Raw genomic sequence first — 13889 nt, 5'->3', positions numbered from 1 at the left:
CATCCTCAGTAATTGGATTGCCCTCATTAAGGTGAAAGTAGTATTTTTTCTCCCTGTTGATTGTTTGCATATAGGTGGCCAGTTACAAATAGGGCAGATACTGAAACGTAGGATGTTACTGTCTCTCAGTAACTCTTCTGGTGCAAAAGCATGAAGCTGTAAGTTTCCCAAACAAAATGTAAGTGCTTTGTCACTTGAATTATAACATATGTGTAATGATGCAGGAATCAGTGAGTTCAGTGTTCCATTCGACCTTCTTAAAAATAATGGGCATTATTGTTTAATGAATGACCAGTGTTTATTAGGTTAAGTTGTATTTAAGCAGGTCTGTGCTTATGTAATTCAAGTGGTTTAATAGGTATTATTAAGGTGATTAGAAAACGATCACGGTTCAGCAATAATATTGAGCTGGAAAGGTTGTGAATAGCCAAATTTAGAGAAAGGCCTGCAAACACTGGTCTTCAGTGACATTTACGCAACTCTCCTTTAATAATTCCGTAGGCAGAGGATGAATAGCCCCTTTGTTAGCTGGGGTTATTCATTAGCTCCTCAGCTGAATTAGAAGAGAACATGCGTGGGTGTGAAACAACTGCCATGAAGACTGATGAGCAAAATAAGGCTGTCATGATCTTCTAATTGTAGTGACAATCCATGCTTTTTTTTTTTTTTAAGAAAGAAAGAATATCAATTCTGAGTATTTTTCATGGCCACTATTCCCTTTATTCTGATTCTAAATACAGAATAATAAATAATTAATGTATCACTGCTTTGTTTTCCATTGACATTTGTGGAGGCTTATAGAGATCTTTTGCCTACAAGAAAATACAGAAATAAAAATCCCCAAGCACGTTTTCCATTGAAATTAGCATAACCAATCAATTGACTAAAAAAATCATGAGGAATGGTGGTAAAGAAGAAAATCTGTATAGACAGAACATGGAAAAAAAAATCCAACTCTGATTTGGAATGTGAGCAAACATTGCACATGTGTGGACCATTTTTGATTTCATAAGCATCTATCCAAGGTTTCTCTGAACTTCCAACAAAATCAAAAGAAATCAGCTGAAAATCTCTGTGATTAAGGAATATGAGGTTTAGAAGTTCATAGGGAGGAGCAACTTGCAAATCCTATGTTGTATGTGTAACACAGAGACAACCTAGCATTGCTTTGTGGATAAAGGCTTGATGGTAAAAGGTAGCCACAGCCTACTCTCAAAAGCAATGAACACTGAAATGGCTACAATGTAATGAGAAGAATATTCAGTTTTCAAATGGGATCAAATGGGTTACAATAGATTTGGACAAACCAGAAGGAAAATTTTGCTTTAACAATGCTGTAACAAAAAGCCATCATGGCTAACAAAACAAATTCTCTAACCTTTAAAAAAAAGATCTGTCTTGCTACCTTGTGTTGAACCTGTAAGGAGCTACCATTAACATGTCCCTACAAGAACTGCTCTGGCAGTCACTCTAAGAAGAAATTTTTATCATCATTTGCTGTCCTGAAAGACCCAGTAGAAACACATTCTTTACTGCCAATTTTTTATGGAGTTGGGCAGAGATCAGGCCAACTTTTCACTTTCCTGTTGCTTTATCCTTTTGTTTCATGGTACCTTCAGACTGGGGTCAAATCCCAATGTGAAATCACCAAACACTGTGGTAGCCAGCATGACTCCTGACCTTGGCGAAGGGGCGCACACACTTATGATGCTCCCACAGGCTGACCTGGGCTCTCTGAGATGACAGTGCCTGCCTATAGTTCTTCATCAGCACAGGAATCATGTAGAAAGGTGGCTGGGTGCTTCTGTTTTGTGGGGAAAAAATAGGGTGAAAAACGTGAAGTGAGGAGCATGTTAAAAAGAACCTCAAGAAAAATAAATAACTAAAATAAATAAAACAAATTCCTCTCAATAAGGTGGATAGCATCAGCTTGATTAGGAGTGTCATTGGACTTAGATATTCTCTTGGCAGGCTTGACTGAGGAATACTGCTGGTAAAATCAGCTTACCTGCTCATTTGCAGATAGGTTTGCAAAGGAAAAGGAGAGCAGTATGTAAGCAGGAATCCATTTCTGATTAACACAGGTAGGGAAGTTACTTACCATCTCCTCTCATCATTATATCCTGCTAATGCAGCAAATGCTCGCTCCAAGAAGATTGGATGAATATGAAGGTGGATGTCTGGGGAGGGCCATATGAAAGGGCACGTGCCCTGCACCACACTCTGACCTGCCACTGGAAAACTCCAGGGGTTCTTCCTTGCCAAAGATTTTTTACAGGCTACATTTTAGAGCAGTAAAGGCTCAAATGGTGGAGGAGGAATCTGTGCTGCTCTTTAGTAAAATGGCCTCAGTCTGTGCACTCTCTGGGAGATAAACCATCCCTTCTTACATGTATGCACAGTGTCAACCAGTAATGACTTAACTCCAATTGTTACAAAACCACCCCAAAGTAATAGATCTTTCTGGTGCCACAATCCTTCCTGACAACTGAAGCAAATGCAGATTTAGCAAATGAATGAAAATATGTAGGGAACCTGATGGTGCTTGTGCTGCCCACTGGAAGCAGGGACTCAGGTGATACATGCCAACAAATTCATCTTAATCTGATCATGTTAGTGGGATATCTGTTTATATAAACAGATCCGAAGTCTGCTATTAACAAAGAAACTATATTATCAAAGATAGAACTAAAGGAAAGCGAGTGACTATTTGGGGGGAGAAAAAAGAAAAATCTATTGAAAGAAAAAACTTGATTTCCAAACAAACAATGTTTTTAAATCTAACGCATCTTTAATTGCAATAAACTACAGCACTCAAACAACCATAAACAGGTGTATTATATATATAATGTCTGGACATTACCTATGTAAATTGCATAGAGAAGAAAAATAAATCTGCTTTGGGGCTCATCTAGCCTTACAAATGAGGATTATTTAAAGTGACCTCAAGTGGCAAGAGCATTAGAAGGAAGCCCAGTAATGCATATTCACATTTGCTATTTTAAACAGTTTCAGGCACACAGGATGAAACTCAGTTGCTTCATGAATGGTTTGAACTGGTCCTGGAGAAGAATAAATTAATGCGTTACGAGTCTGAGCTCTTGATTGTGTAAGTAAGAATGAACACTAATGCAAAAGATGCAGAGGGGAGACAGAAACTTGTACTCATAGGACATCTGAACATGTTGCTGTGAGATGGAGTTTGGAACTGTCATGGAATGAACATACTTAGAGTACAGGCTGTTTTGAATGCAAACCTCCAGCTGAGCCCTCCTCATCGTTTCCTTCTCACAGTGCTTCAATTTATTTCATTCCTATAGGATACTCAAAAAAGCTACAGCACACATAGTCTGTCTTTATGCAACATGGATCTCATGAACACTTAGGCACTTTCTCTTGTATAAGAAAAATAGTCTGACAAGTGTATCTCACAAGAGAAAGATCAAAGAATTCAGTACTGAGATGAAACAAGTACATACACCAAGCCAATAACAGCTGCCTCGTGCTGCTGTTTGTAGTTGATGGAAACAATATTGGCTGTAGCTCCTTCATCTCTCATCCTCTGCAACATGCTCAGCAGATAGCTGTAGGTGGCTCCCAGATATTTTCTCCACTATTTCTGGATGATGTGGGAAGGCATTTAGAGCTGCAGTAGTCATTATTCATTCTGGCTGGACTCTGTTTGTGGGAAGGCTCAAGCTTGTCCAGAATTATTATATTAGTACAATCAAAAAGCTTTGAAATAGCTGGTTAAAGCCCTGAGTGCTGCATTGTAGGAAGGAGCTTAATCCAGTGCATAAAGCAAAAGGTGGTAATAGTACTTCTATCATTGTTGTGCACAGGCAATAGTTTTAGCCCTGACTGCCCATGAGGAGAAAATACAGAATCACAGAATCACAGAATTGTAGGGGTTGGAAGGGACCTCTAGAGATCATTGAGACCAACCCTCCTGCCAAAGCAGGTTCCCTACACCAGGTCACACAGGCGTCCAGGCGAGACTTGAATATCTCCAGAGAAGGAGATTCCACAACCTCCCTGGGCAGCCTGTTCAGTGCTCCGTCACCCTCACCATGAAGAAGTTCTTACACACCCTTACACGTCTTACAGACGCCCAGGTCCCTCTCTGCAGAGCTCCTCTCCAGCAGCTCATCCCCCAGCCTGTATTGGTGCATGCAATTATTCCTCCCTAGGTGTAAGACCCTACACTTGCTTTTGTTGAACCTCATCCGGTTTCTTACTGCCCAGCTCTCCAGCCTGTTCAGGTCTTGCTGAATGGCAGCACAGCCTTCAGGCGTGTCAGCCAATCCTCCCAACTTCGTATCATCAGCAAACTTGCTGAGGGTGGCCACTATCCCCTCATCAAGGTCATTGATGAAGATGTTGAACAAGACTGGACCCAGCACAGACCCCTGGGGGACACCACTGGTTACAGGTCTCCAGCCAGACTCTGCACCACCAATGACGACCCTCTGCGCTCTGCCAGTCAGCCAGTTCTCAACCCACCTCACTGTCCACTCATTTATCCCACATTTCCTCAGCTTTGTTATAAGGATGTCGTGGGAGACAGTATCAAATGCCTTTCTAAAATCAAGGTAGATTATATCTACCGCTCTTCCCCCATCCACCCAGCATGTGACAGCATCATAGAAGGCCACCAAGTTGGTCGAGCACGACCTCCCCTTGGTGAACCCATGCTGACTACTCCTGATAACCTCCTTTTCTCCCAGTTGTCTGGAGATGGTATCCAGCACAAGCTGTTCCATCACCTTTCCAGAGACGGAGGTGAGGCTGAATAAACTGATACTGAATAAACAGAATATGTGAAATCTTGATTGAAATAATGCTTATATTTGTATGACTTTATTTATTTATTTTTATTATTTAATGTATATTTTATTGTACCCAGAGCCCAAGAATTAGAATTGGAGGACCACCAAAGCAGGTTGGAACAAAAACTGAGAAAGAAGATGGCCACTGATGGTAAGTCAAAGTGGGGAACATGTGCTATTCTACAGTTATAGACCATGCCCATTTGAGTACCCACTTGCTTGAGAAGTAGAGAGGATTATACTTTTCCTTCTGTGCTCTTCTGCAAGGTTATATCAAATACAGAGCTGCAGGTTACCATTGTATTTTGGAACTGCTTTTATGTACTTGGATCTACAGTTTGCATTTGTCCTTTCATTCAGCATTAGAAGATTGTGGGGATGACGAATACAGGCAGATGGGTAAATACATAGCACTGAACACACCAAAATATCCTGTTGGTTCTAAGCACGTGGATTATAAGTGACTACAGTTTACAGTATTTTTTCTGAAAAACAGTTTATATTCTTACAGATTCTGCATTTTGTGATTGGGCATTTTGTGTTTTATAAACTGATCTTGAAGTCCAGTAGAAATGCTGTTACGTTAGATTTCACATCGTAATAACAATAACTGCTACCTAACATATAGCATTTTAATTATGGTGTAATGTTTAGGCAACATTTGCAAATGTTTTTGTAAATAAGTAGTGTTCTTACTACTAATTTCACAGCCTAAGTTTTGCTAAAAGTTCTGCTATACCCTTTGGGGGCTTTAATGTCAACTTCCAATGGCCTAAATGCAGGATAAATTTTCCCTGGACTGTAACATGAAAAATATTAATTGCTATTGACTTCATTTTAGTGTAATATTTAATCCAAGTACAACAACTGTTAAAATGCAAAGTATAGCAACAAAATTATATGGATTATGATCTCTTGTTTTGTGATCTTTCAGACAGCCTTAAAAATGAGATGGATCTAAATGAGGAAGATGAAATTTTTATTGAGATGATGAAAGTGGTTGAAGAAAGGGACAAACTCGTGTCTGCCTTAGAGGAGCAGAGATTGAAAGAACAAGCAGAAGACCAGTGCTTTGAAAGCATTCTATTATCAAGGGGCTGTCAGCTGAGTGGGATTTAAACTGCCATATGCAAACAAATGTAATTTCAGCAATGTTTGTAATCATGGAGGTACTGTCTTCTCAAATTTAAGGTAATTCAAATTTGAAGTCAGTTTATTTGAGAAAGGTCATTCCGTTATCAGGAGCTTTTAAACAACTTCTGTGCTCACACTGATGTGAATCACTTCACTGTCAGCATCAAGAATCACGACAATAAAGATGGAATGGATTTTCCTGTCTGAGAGACACCGCAGTCTGTGAAAGGGAAATTGGCACTCCAGTGTTTCCTTGGAATGTTATTTTACTGCTGAAAATAGAGTTATTAAGAAAAAGGATGATATCATATAGTATTTTTGAGATGGCATTATTTTCTATCTGCTTGTCAGACTCTATGTGGTTTTGCTTATATTTTGGCACAGCGAAGCCATGATGAACTATTTAAAGGTCAAAAGCAAGCATCTCATAGAAATAAGGTTAGTTCTTTTTTTTCTGGTGGAAAAGTCTTTTGACTACTAACTATGTGTAAGCACTCATTAAAACCATTGTAAAAACAATGTCAGATATGAATTTCCTAGGTATTCTTATGTTTTAGAGCACCGTGTGTTTTTTAACAAGATGTTAAATATCTCTGTTTTGTAAAATGGTAAGAGGTCATCAAATGGGTAGCTCCCCTAAGAACTTACATACTCAGAATGGCTTTTGTATGTCACTGATTAAGGTCTTCTCTAAAGTATGCTGAATGATAATTTTAAAATACTTATCCAGAGGTGGTTCAAAGGATATATCACAAGAAGTATCATGAGCGGTAGAGCAGTTAACAGATCTCCCTTAGAATAATTCCTCAAAAGGACTGCAAAAATTATTGAGTTTTGCAATAGCAATGTTTGATAGATAATGTTGTGATTACATTTAAATTACATTTATATTGCTGCTCCAAAATGTATATATAGATCTTTTCCTTAAAGGAAGTGCCTGCTATCTCTTTTTTTTTTTTCTGTAGTCATGGCATAGCAGATGTGCAGAAATTCTTGTTGATATTCAGGATAACTTCATATACTTTCTTAAATCTGCAATTCTGCAATATAAGATTGGTAATATTTCAGACTTGTACATATGATGCACTTCATTTTCAAACTGAAAAACCGAGGAGACCAAAAGGCTGTTTCCTCTTGAACATCATTTTACCTCACACTTTGACTCGGAAGATTTGATGTTCTCATTATTTCATGACTGGTGCTTACTTGCAAGAATTGCTTTCTTACAGCCAAAGCTACAAGCATTTTTATTATGAGACAATTAAGCTAAATAACCTCTTGGTAACTAGCTGTAGGGTAACAGATACAGTGGATCTTAGTACGATAATTTATGAGTGATCTTAAGTTTTTGCTGTATTGTAAGAAATTTAAAATATTCTTTTAAAAATTTTTAAAAAAAGTTTTCACTGTTGACTACAAATACATAAAATACCTCTTTGCTGCAAGAACTATACTACTGTTATGCAATATTTATTTATTTATACTTATTTATTAGTCTGTGTAAGGAGGAGTTGTTATATTTTACAGTTTGGATGTTGTCTCCAATTTTCATAAGTAAGTTTATTTCTAATAGTTATTTATAGCTAAAGGTCTGCAGAGTATATTAGGTAGCTTTATCAATTTGGTAATTATTAGTAATAAAGTATAAATTAAGATTAAAAAAAAATAATATCTCAGTGGAATACCCTTACAACATAACACCTAGAGCTTTAACAGTATAATTTGTTTTTCACTTTGGTGGAAAGTCATAGCAGGATCCCTGAATGTATTCCAAAATTACCATCGATCATTTTTTTCTGTCATTCATATGCTGAGCACACCTTGATCTCCAAGTTACATTTTTATTGAGATGGACTGCAGTGATTTATTTTAACACTCCATTACTTTAGATTGACACAAAGTAGAAGCAAGCAGAACAGTAATAAATATGTTCATTTTCTCTGTTGAAATCTCCTGGCATTTCCAGTTTTGTGGAGAAAATGTATGGATTTTATCACTGTTCCCCAAAGCTTCATGTAGTCCAGTAGAGTGATAGTCTAGATCATCTGTCATTGTTTTCTGTAGAACTCTGTTTTCTAATATTTTCAGTGGATTATTATTTTTTTACAAGTTTTACAGCAAACTTATTTTCTTAATGCTTTGCACAGTAAGCCAATTCAGCACAGAAGCCCTTGGTTACATCGATCAATGATTATTTATTCACCTAATTTGTACTAAAAGCCTGTTCATCCTCCTCCATATAAGGACAAGGAGGAGGAAGGGAGCCCCAGAAGAATGTGAAGCAGGTCCTCTGCCAAAGTCCGACCTGCTCACCCAGGACAGGAGCCTGAGCTCAGGTCACTCTGTGGTGCAGACAGGCCCCGAGACTTCACCTTACAGCAGATCCTTGTTTGGTCATTGAGAGCCAAGAGATTAGAGGCAGCAGAAGTTGAGAGCCATCAGCATTTAATGGACTATACAGATATTCATTGCTGAAATGATACTTTTCTGCGTGCCATGCAATGATAACATCCACAACCACAGGTCCCACATGTCTACTCTTGGGTGGAAAAACCTGGCAGGCTACTGCTACCCTTACTGATACTAGAGTGCCTCACAAGATTAGATCCAAAAACAAACTATGCAAGCAAAGCAGGAAAAGAATAAATTCTTGAGCAACTTAAAGCAAGTCTTTGTATTGTGTGAAGAGAGGAGGTAGAAGAAATAAGCTATATGCTCTGTTTGCAATCAATTTAATATAGTTGGCATGTACTACAAATCTGTTTAAACATGTTTTGTTATGAGTGTTCTTACTGCTTAATCTTTTCTGTAAATTGACTCATTAACGTACACTGGATTTGTTGGGGTATTTTTTTCTTTTTTTTGTTCAGTCCTTGGCACTGTTGTTGGGTATAATGTGATGTGCTGGAATGTATTGCCATGTCTAAGTGGACTGGATGTGAGCAATTTTGTATTTGAATAAATAAAATTGTATCTCATTCTCTGAAGTGCTTGTGAGTCATTTCCATAGTAATTTCCCTCCTCTAGTACCTACAGTATAATAATGTATGTCTAGGAAAAATCAGTGGGTAAGAAATTGTATCATATACTAGGAAGTAATTTACTCTGTCTTGCAGTTCGCAGTTGCATTTTATAGTTTAGAAATAATGACACCCTGAAGCTGGATGGTGTTCAACTCTACTTCTAATACAACAGATTGTGAAATCCATGAGATAACAACTTTCTTAAACAACCTAATTTCCTTGCACGCAACATACAAACTGTAATAGCTCCCTGAAGGGTTGAAGGAAAAGTGTCCCTGTGGATCACTAAGAATTGGTCATCAAAACCTTAAATGCCAATTTTCAAATTCCCATAACTTTCCTTATAGTAGGTCATCTCATTTTGTTGCTTTTTACCAGGGAGAAAAGGGAAGCCTTTCAGAGCAAGATAATGTGCTGTTCAAGATGAGAGAAGCAAGACTGGAGCTTATGTTAGCATCTGCACTATTGTTCCTGCCTCAGTGGCTTTAAACTGCTTGATAGTTTCTCCTCTTCGGATTGCAGATGGACAACAGCAGCTTCCCTTTGAGGTCAAGGTAATTTCTGGCACATTTGAACTGAGCTTTTTCTTCTACTGTTTCGTACTTTCCATTTTGTGTGCCTGAGAGACAGGCATGGTAGTGACTCCTTGTACTGTACTGCTCACAGTATCTCAGGACTGCACAGGAATTACCTGCCTGCTGGGTTTATTGGAAATAATACATCAAACTTTTATCTGTTTTTAACACCTCGCAGGGAGCAGGTGACCACTTAGGGGGTTTGGCTGTTCCAGAGCATATAGTGTGGGGAGGAATGCCACCAAAGAATTTACTGAGGCTCCCCTCCTATTTGCTCCTTTTATCTTCGAAAGATTCTGTGTCCAAAAAAAAGCCAATTGGGCAAGGATTTCAGGGAATGGATTTTGTAAGCTATTATTTGCCTCAAGATTGATCTATTTGCACTCAAGGTAAAGGAATGCCTTACTGGTTTCTGTACTGTTTGGCTAGGTTTTTCTGGGCACAGGCAGTGAACTTGGACTTACTCCTTGAAATTACTTTTTAGCCTAAGGCATATGTGATTTCCACTAAGAATTTCACTTTTGTTTAGCGCTTTCTTTTCAGAAAGATATACTCTGTTTTCTTTCTCATGTAAGCACGTACCAGAATGTGCCCTAGCAGGTTGGAGATTCTGTGTATCTTGTAAAATTTTGCTGTTGTTAAGGCCTAAAGCTGTCTTTGCTGAGTTCTGCATGGACCATATCACAGAATCACAGAATCACAGAATTGTAGGGGTTGGAAGGGACCTCTAGAGATCATCGAGACCAACCCCCCTGCCAAAGCAGGTTCCCTACACCAGGTCGCACAGGTAGGCGTCCAGGCGAGACTTGAATATCTCCAGAGAAGGAGACTCCACAACCTCCCTGGGCAGCCTGTTCCAGTGCTCCGTCACCCTCACCGTGAAGAAGTTCTTACGCACATTCGTGTGAAACTTCCTATGTGCAGCTTATGTCCGTTTCCCCTCGTCCTGTCTCCACGTACCACTGAAAAGAGACTGGCCTCACCACTATGGCCGCCACACCTCAGATATTTATAAACCTGAATCAGGTCCCCTCTCAGTCTTCTTTTCTCAAGGCTAAACAGACCCAGTTCACTTAGCCTTTCTTCATAGGGGAGATGCTCCAGGCCCTTCACCATCTTTGTGGCCCTCCGCTGGACTCTTTCCAAGAGATCCCTGTCTTTTTTTGAACTGGGGAGCCCAGAACTGGACACAGTACTCCAGATGAGGCCTTACCAGGGCAGAGTAGAGGGGGAGGATCACCTCCCTCGACCTGCTGGACACGCTCTTCTTAATGCACCCCAGAATGCCATTGGCCTTTTTGGCCACGAGGGCACACTGCTGGCTCATGGCCAACCTGTCGTCCACCAGGACGCCCAGGTCCCTCTCTGCAGAGCTCCTCTCCAGCAGCTCATCCCCCAGCCTGTATTGGTGCATGCAATTATTCCTCCCTAGGTGTAAGACCCTACACTTGCTTTTGTTGAACCTCATCCGGTTTCTTACTGCCCAGCTCTCCAGCCTGTCCAGGTCTCGCTGAATGGCAGCACAGCCTTCAGGCGTGTCAGCCAATCCTCCCAACTTCGTATCATCAGCAAACTTGCTGAGGGTTGCCACTATACCCTCATCAAGGTCATTGATGAAGATGTTGAACAAGACCGGACCCAGCACAGACCCCTGGGGGACACAAATATGGTTATTCGCAGAGTCCAGCACAATGGATTTACCATGGTAGCATGTGAAAACAATCCACACAATCTTCATGGCAGCCATACCTCATGAACCTGGCAAATACCTTGTGATATGGAAAGTGCAAACTGGATTTCACCTAAATCATTGTGTCCTAATATCTATGAACAAACCACGGGGTTCTTTTCAGATAGTTTCTTCTGCTGTTTCCAGTGAACCACTAGTAGAGGTCTAGTGGCCCTGCGTGCCAGCAGTGTGCTTGCTGGAATACAGATGTAACAGATGCACAAAAACATGGGCTCAAGTGAAAGGCACAAGTGATGCTTATTAAGAAAGATTCCTGATACTGATTTTTCCTACAACAGTCTCAACATGGTCAGATGCAAATGCATATACATTTGGCCATGCACTCATAGATGATAAATTGACAGAACTACATGTGGCTAGAAATATTAAGTACCAGAACAATATTTACATCTGAGTAACATTTCTCTTTGAAACTTCAAAAATATTTAATCTCTGTAGCTGTATACAATACATAATCTTTTGTAAGATTTCTAAACAGCCTCTTTTATTGTGCTGTTGAATATTACTCCGTTGTGAGGTATGGGGGAGGACATGTTCAGTAGTTAACTCTGCAGAACTGGCAGTCAGATGGCTGAGAGCAAATGTATGGAAAAATGAAAAAGGGTAGACTTGGGTCTAGTTCTGTTCCTTCTGAAGATTTGCCATAAGCAGTTACAGCAATAACAGTAGTTCACTGGAGCATTTTTGAAAATGTCTTCCACGGTTTAAGCGACCAATCAGATAAAAGGCTCACACAGAGGTACACTTCAGAGACAAACACTGAACTTAAAGACAAAGGAATAATTTATTGTATGGCCTTAACTAGCTTAGCTTTAAGCCTGTGTGTTTAAAAAAAATAATAATAAAAATAAGCAAGAGTACTTTGAAAAACTAGATAGGACATCAGAGCTGACCTCTATCCCGAAAGTCAGTCATCTCAAATGGTAAGTATATAGTATCCTTTCAGCTGCTGCAGTGCTCCTTCTCATTAGCCTAGTCCACAGTGGGTATATTATGTATTACATCTCTTCTACCTCAATCAGAAGCAAGAGTCTCTTCTCAGTCATTCTGAGTCCTGTAGTAAAAGAAATAAAAAAAACAGGTGTGCATGGATGGATATGTAGGTGAATAAGAATGCATTTGAAGTGTGATGATGTAACCACCTTTTAATACCTGGCAATAGCATACATATGATGAGGCTACAATTAATTTGAGCTATTGGTCGGCCTACCAGTTACAACAAGGTGTTGACAGGGAGCATGGTGAGAGCTTTCATGGTCTGCTTCAGGTTTCTCAGTGCCAGATGTAGTGGGGCAGCCCAAATGGCAGCCTGCTGCCGTTGTGTCTTGTGGGTGGGATCAGGGAGCATGATTGTGAAAGCATTCAGTTATCAAATCTGAAGCAGAGCAAAAGCCTAGCCAAATGAAAATCCATGGCAAGTTCATATCACCGCAGCTTTGCTTTGTGGTTAAAATACTAGTTGCATATGAACTCGGCATTCCCATGTCTGCCATAAGCTAGGCCTTATGCATGTCTATAAGATCCTTTCAGCTGAATGCAGTATTAATTTAAAGTCATACTTTCTATATGATTCCAGATCAAAAGAGGAAAAAAAAAAAAAAAAGTAGCATATCTAGTTCTGACTTTAGGGTACAGACAAAAATTAATGTTGTAACTGTGCTCAAAAATGGAAAAGCTTTTCAAAAAAACCTGCAGACAACAGTTCAGGGAACACAAGTGTTGCTTTGAGCCGGAGAGCAAACCCAAGGACATGTGGAGCAGTGGTGGCAGCCTGGGCTCGTTATGCTTTTAACTGATGGCAGTATGGATGAATAAAGCTTTCCCCCAGGGCATATACTAACTGCACACAACAAATATTCATTGATGTCAGCTAACCAATGCCACCAGCTTATGAAAACACAACAATTATTAGCTGATTTAGAAATATCCTCGCGGTAATTTCATTTCACTTATTACGCCTAATGGATAGCTAGGTATTTGCATGAAGCGTGTATGACTTTTGCCTGAATTGTTAATCGAGTGATTAAGTGAGGAGTGAAAGCAGTGCCTCCGGCCGACACACCTCTGCCCCGGGTGCCTCCCGCACCAGCTCCCGAGCCGCAGCACATCAGCTGCTTTAAAGAAGCTTCTCTCTTGGGCTACTCATCTGCAAATCAAAGGAGGATTAGTGCGGGCCATCTATGGCGCTAAGTCACCTTTCTTCGCCCTGTTTTCTACAGCGGTTATTTTTTTTCTGTTGAAATGGACATCGCGATGCCCTCCTCCCTCAGACGGCGGCTCTGGCGGTAACGCACCGGCTGCTTAGCAAAGCGTGCTCCACGGAGACGTACGCACGCCTCCAATTTGCACAAGGCTATCCAGCGGCACCGTTACTTGGATAGTTGATCAGAGTGCAGAAACACCTGCCTGCAGTGCCCACCCCTCCAGAGCTGCCACGTACGAGCAGGTTCCGACGAGTCCCACGACTCCTAGCCCGTGCGCACGTTTGACCGAGCGGCCCGAGCTGGCGCGCAGCTCCTCACCCAGGCGGCCCTCAGCTCCGGCGGTCGGCAGGGCAGCCGCTCCGCTCCGAGGCCCG

The 13889-nt window shown here is 40.4% G+C and overlaps 1 protein-coding gene and 1 long non-coding RNA gene across 2 annotated transcripts in view; one reads left to right on the top strand and one right to left on the bottom strand.

Annotated features, from left to right (window-relative positions):
* The window catches only part of LOC100541969, a 77095-nt gene extending 70179 nt beyond the window's left edge, over positions 1–6916 (top strand). The window contains exons 22-24 of the mRNA XM_010710994.1: positions 3010–3109; positions 4907–4980; positions 5764–6916. Coding sequence (XP_010709296.1) covers positions 3010–3109; positions 4907–4980; positions 5764–5948 — 359 coding nt within the window. The 3' untranslated portion in view covers positions 5949–6916. The remainder of the gene's footprint in view (positions 1–3009; positions 3110–4906; positions 4981–5763) is intronic.
* A 5160-nt stretch (positions 6917–12076) lies between these two features.
* On the bottom strand, positions 12077–13883 carry LOC109367666. Its single transcript, XR_004159825.1, has 2 exons — positions 13752–13883; positions 12077–12365 (listed from the first exon to the last, which is right to left on the bottom strand). It is a non-coding gene; the product is annotated as an uncharacterized LOC109367666 (long non-coding RNA).
* Positions 13884–13889: the final 6 nt, after the last annotated feature.

Source organism: Meleagris gallopavo, chromosome 5, assembly GCF_000146605.3.
Source record: "Meleagris gallopavo isolate NT-WF06-2002-E0010 breed Aviagen turkey brand Nicholas breeding stock chromosome 5, Turkey_5.1, whole genome shotgun sequence".
In the NCBI taxonomy this organism is placed as follows: Eukaryota; Metazoa; Chordata; class Aves; order Galliformes; family Phasianidae; genus Meleagris; species Meleagris gallopavo.
The sequence above is the reverse complement of the archived record's forward strand: the minus strand, read 5'-3'. Positions and strand labels throughout refer to the sequence as shown.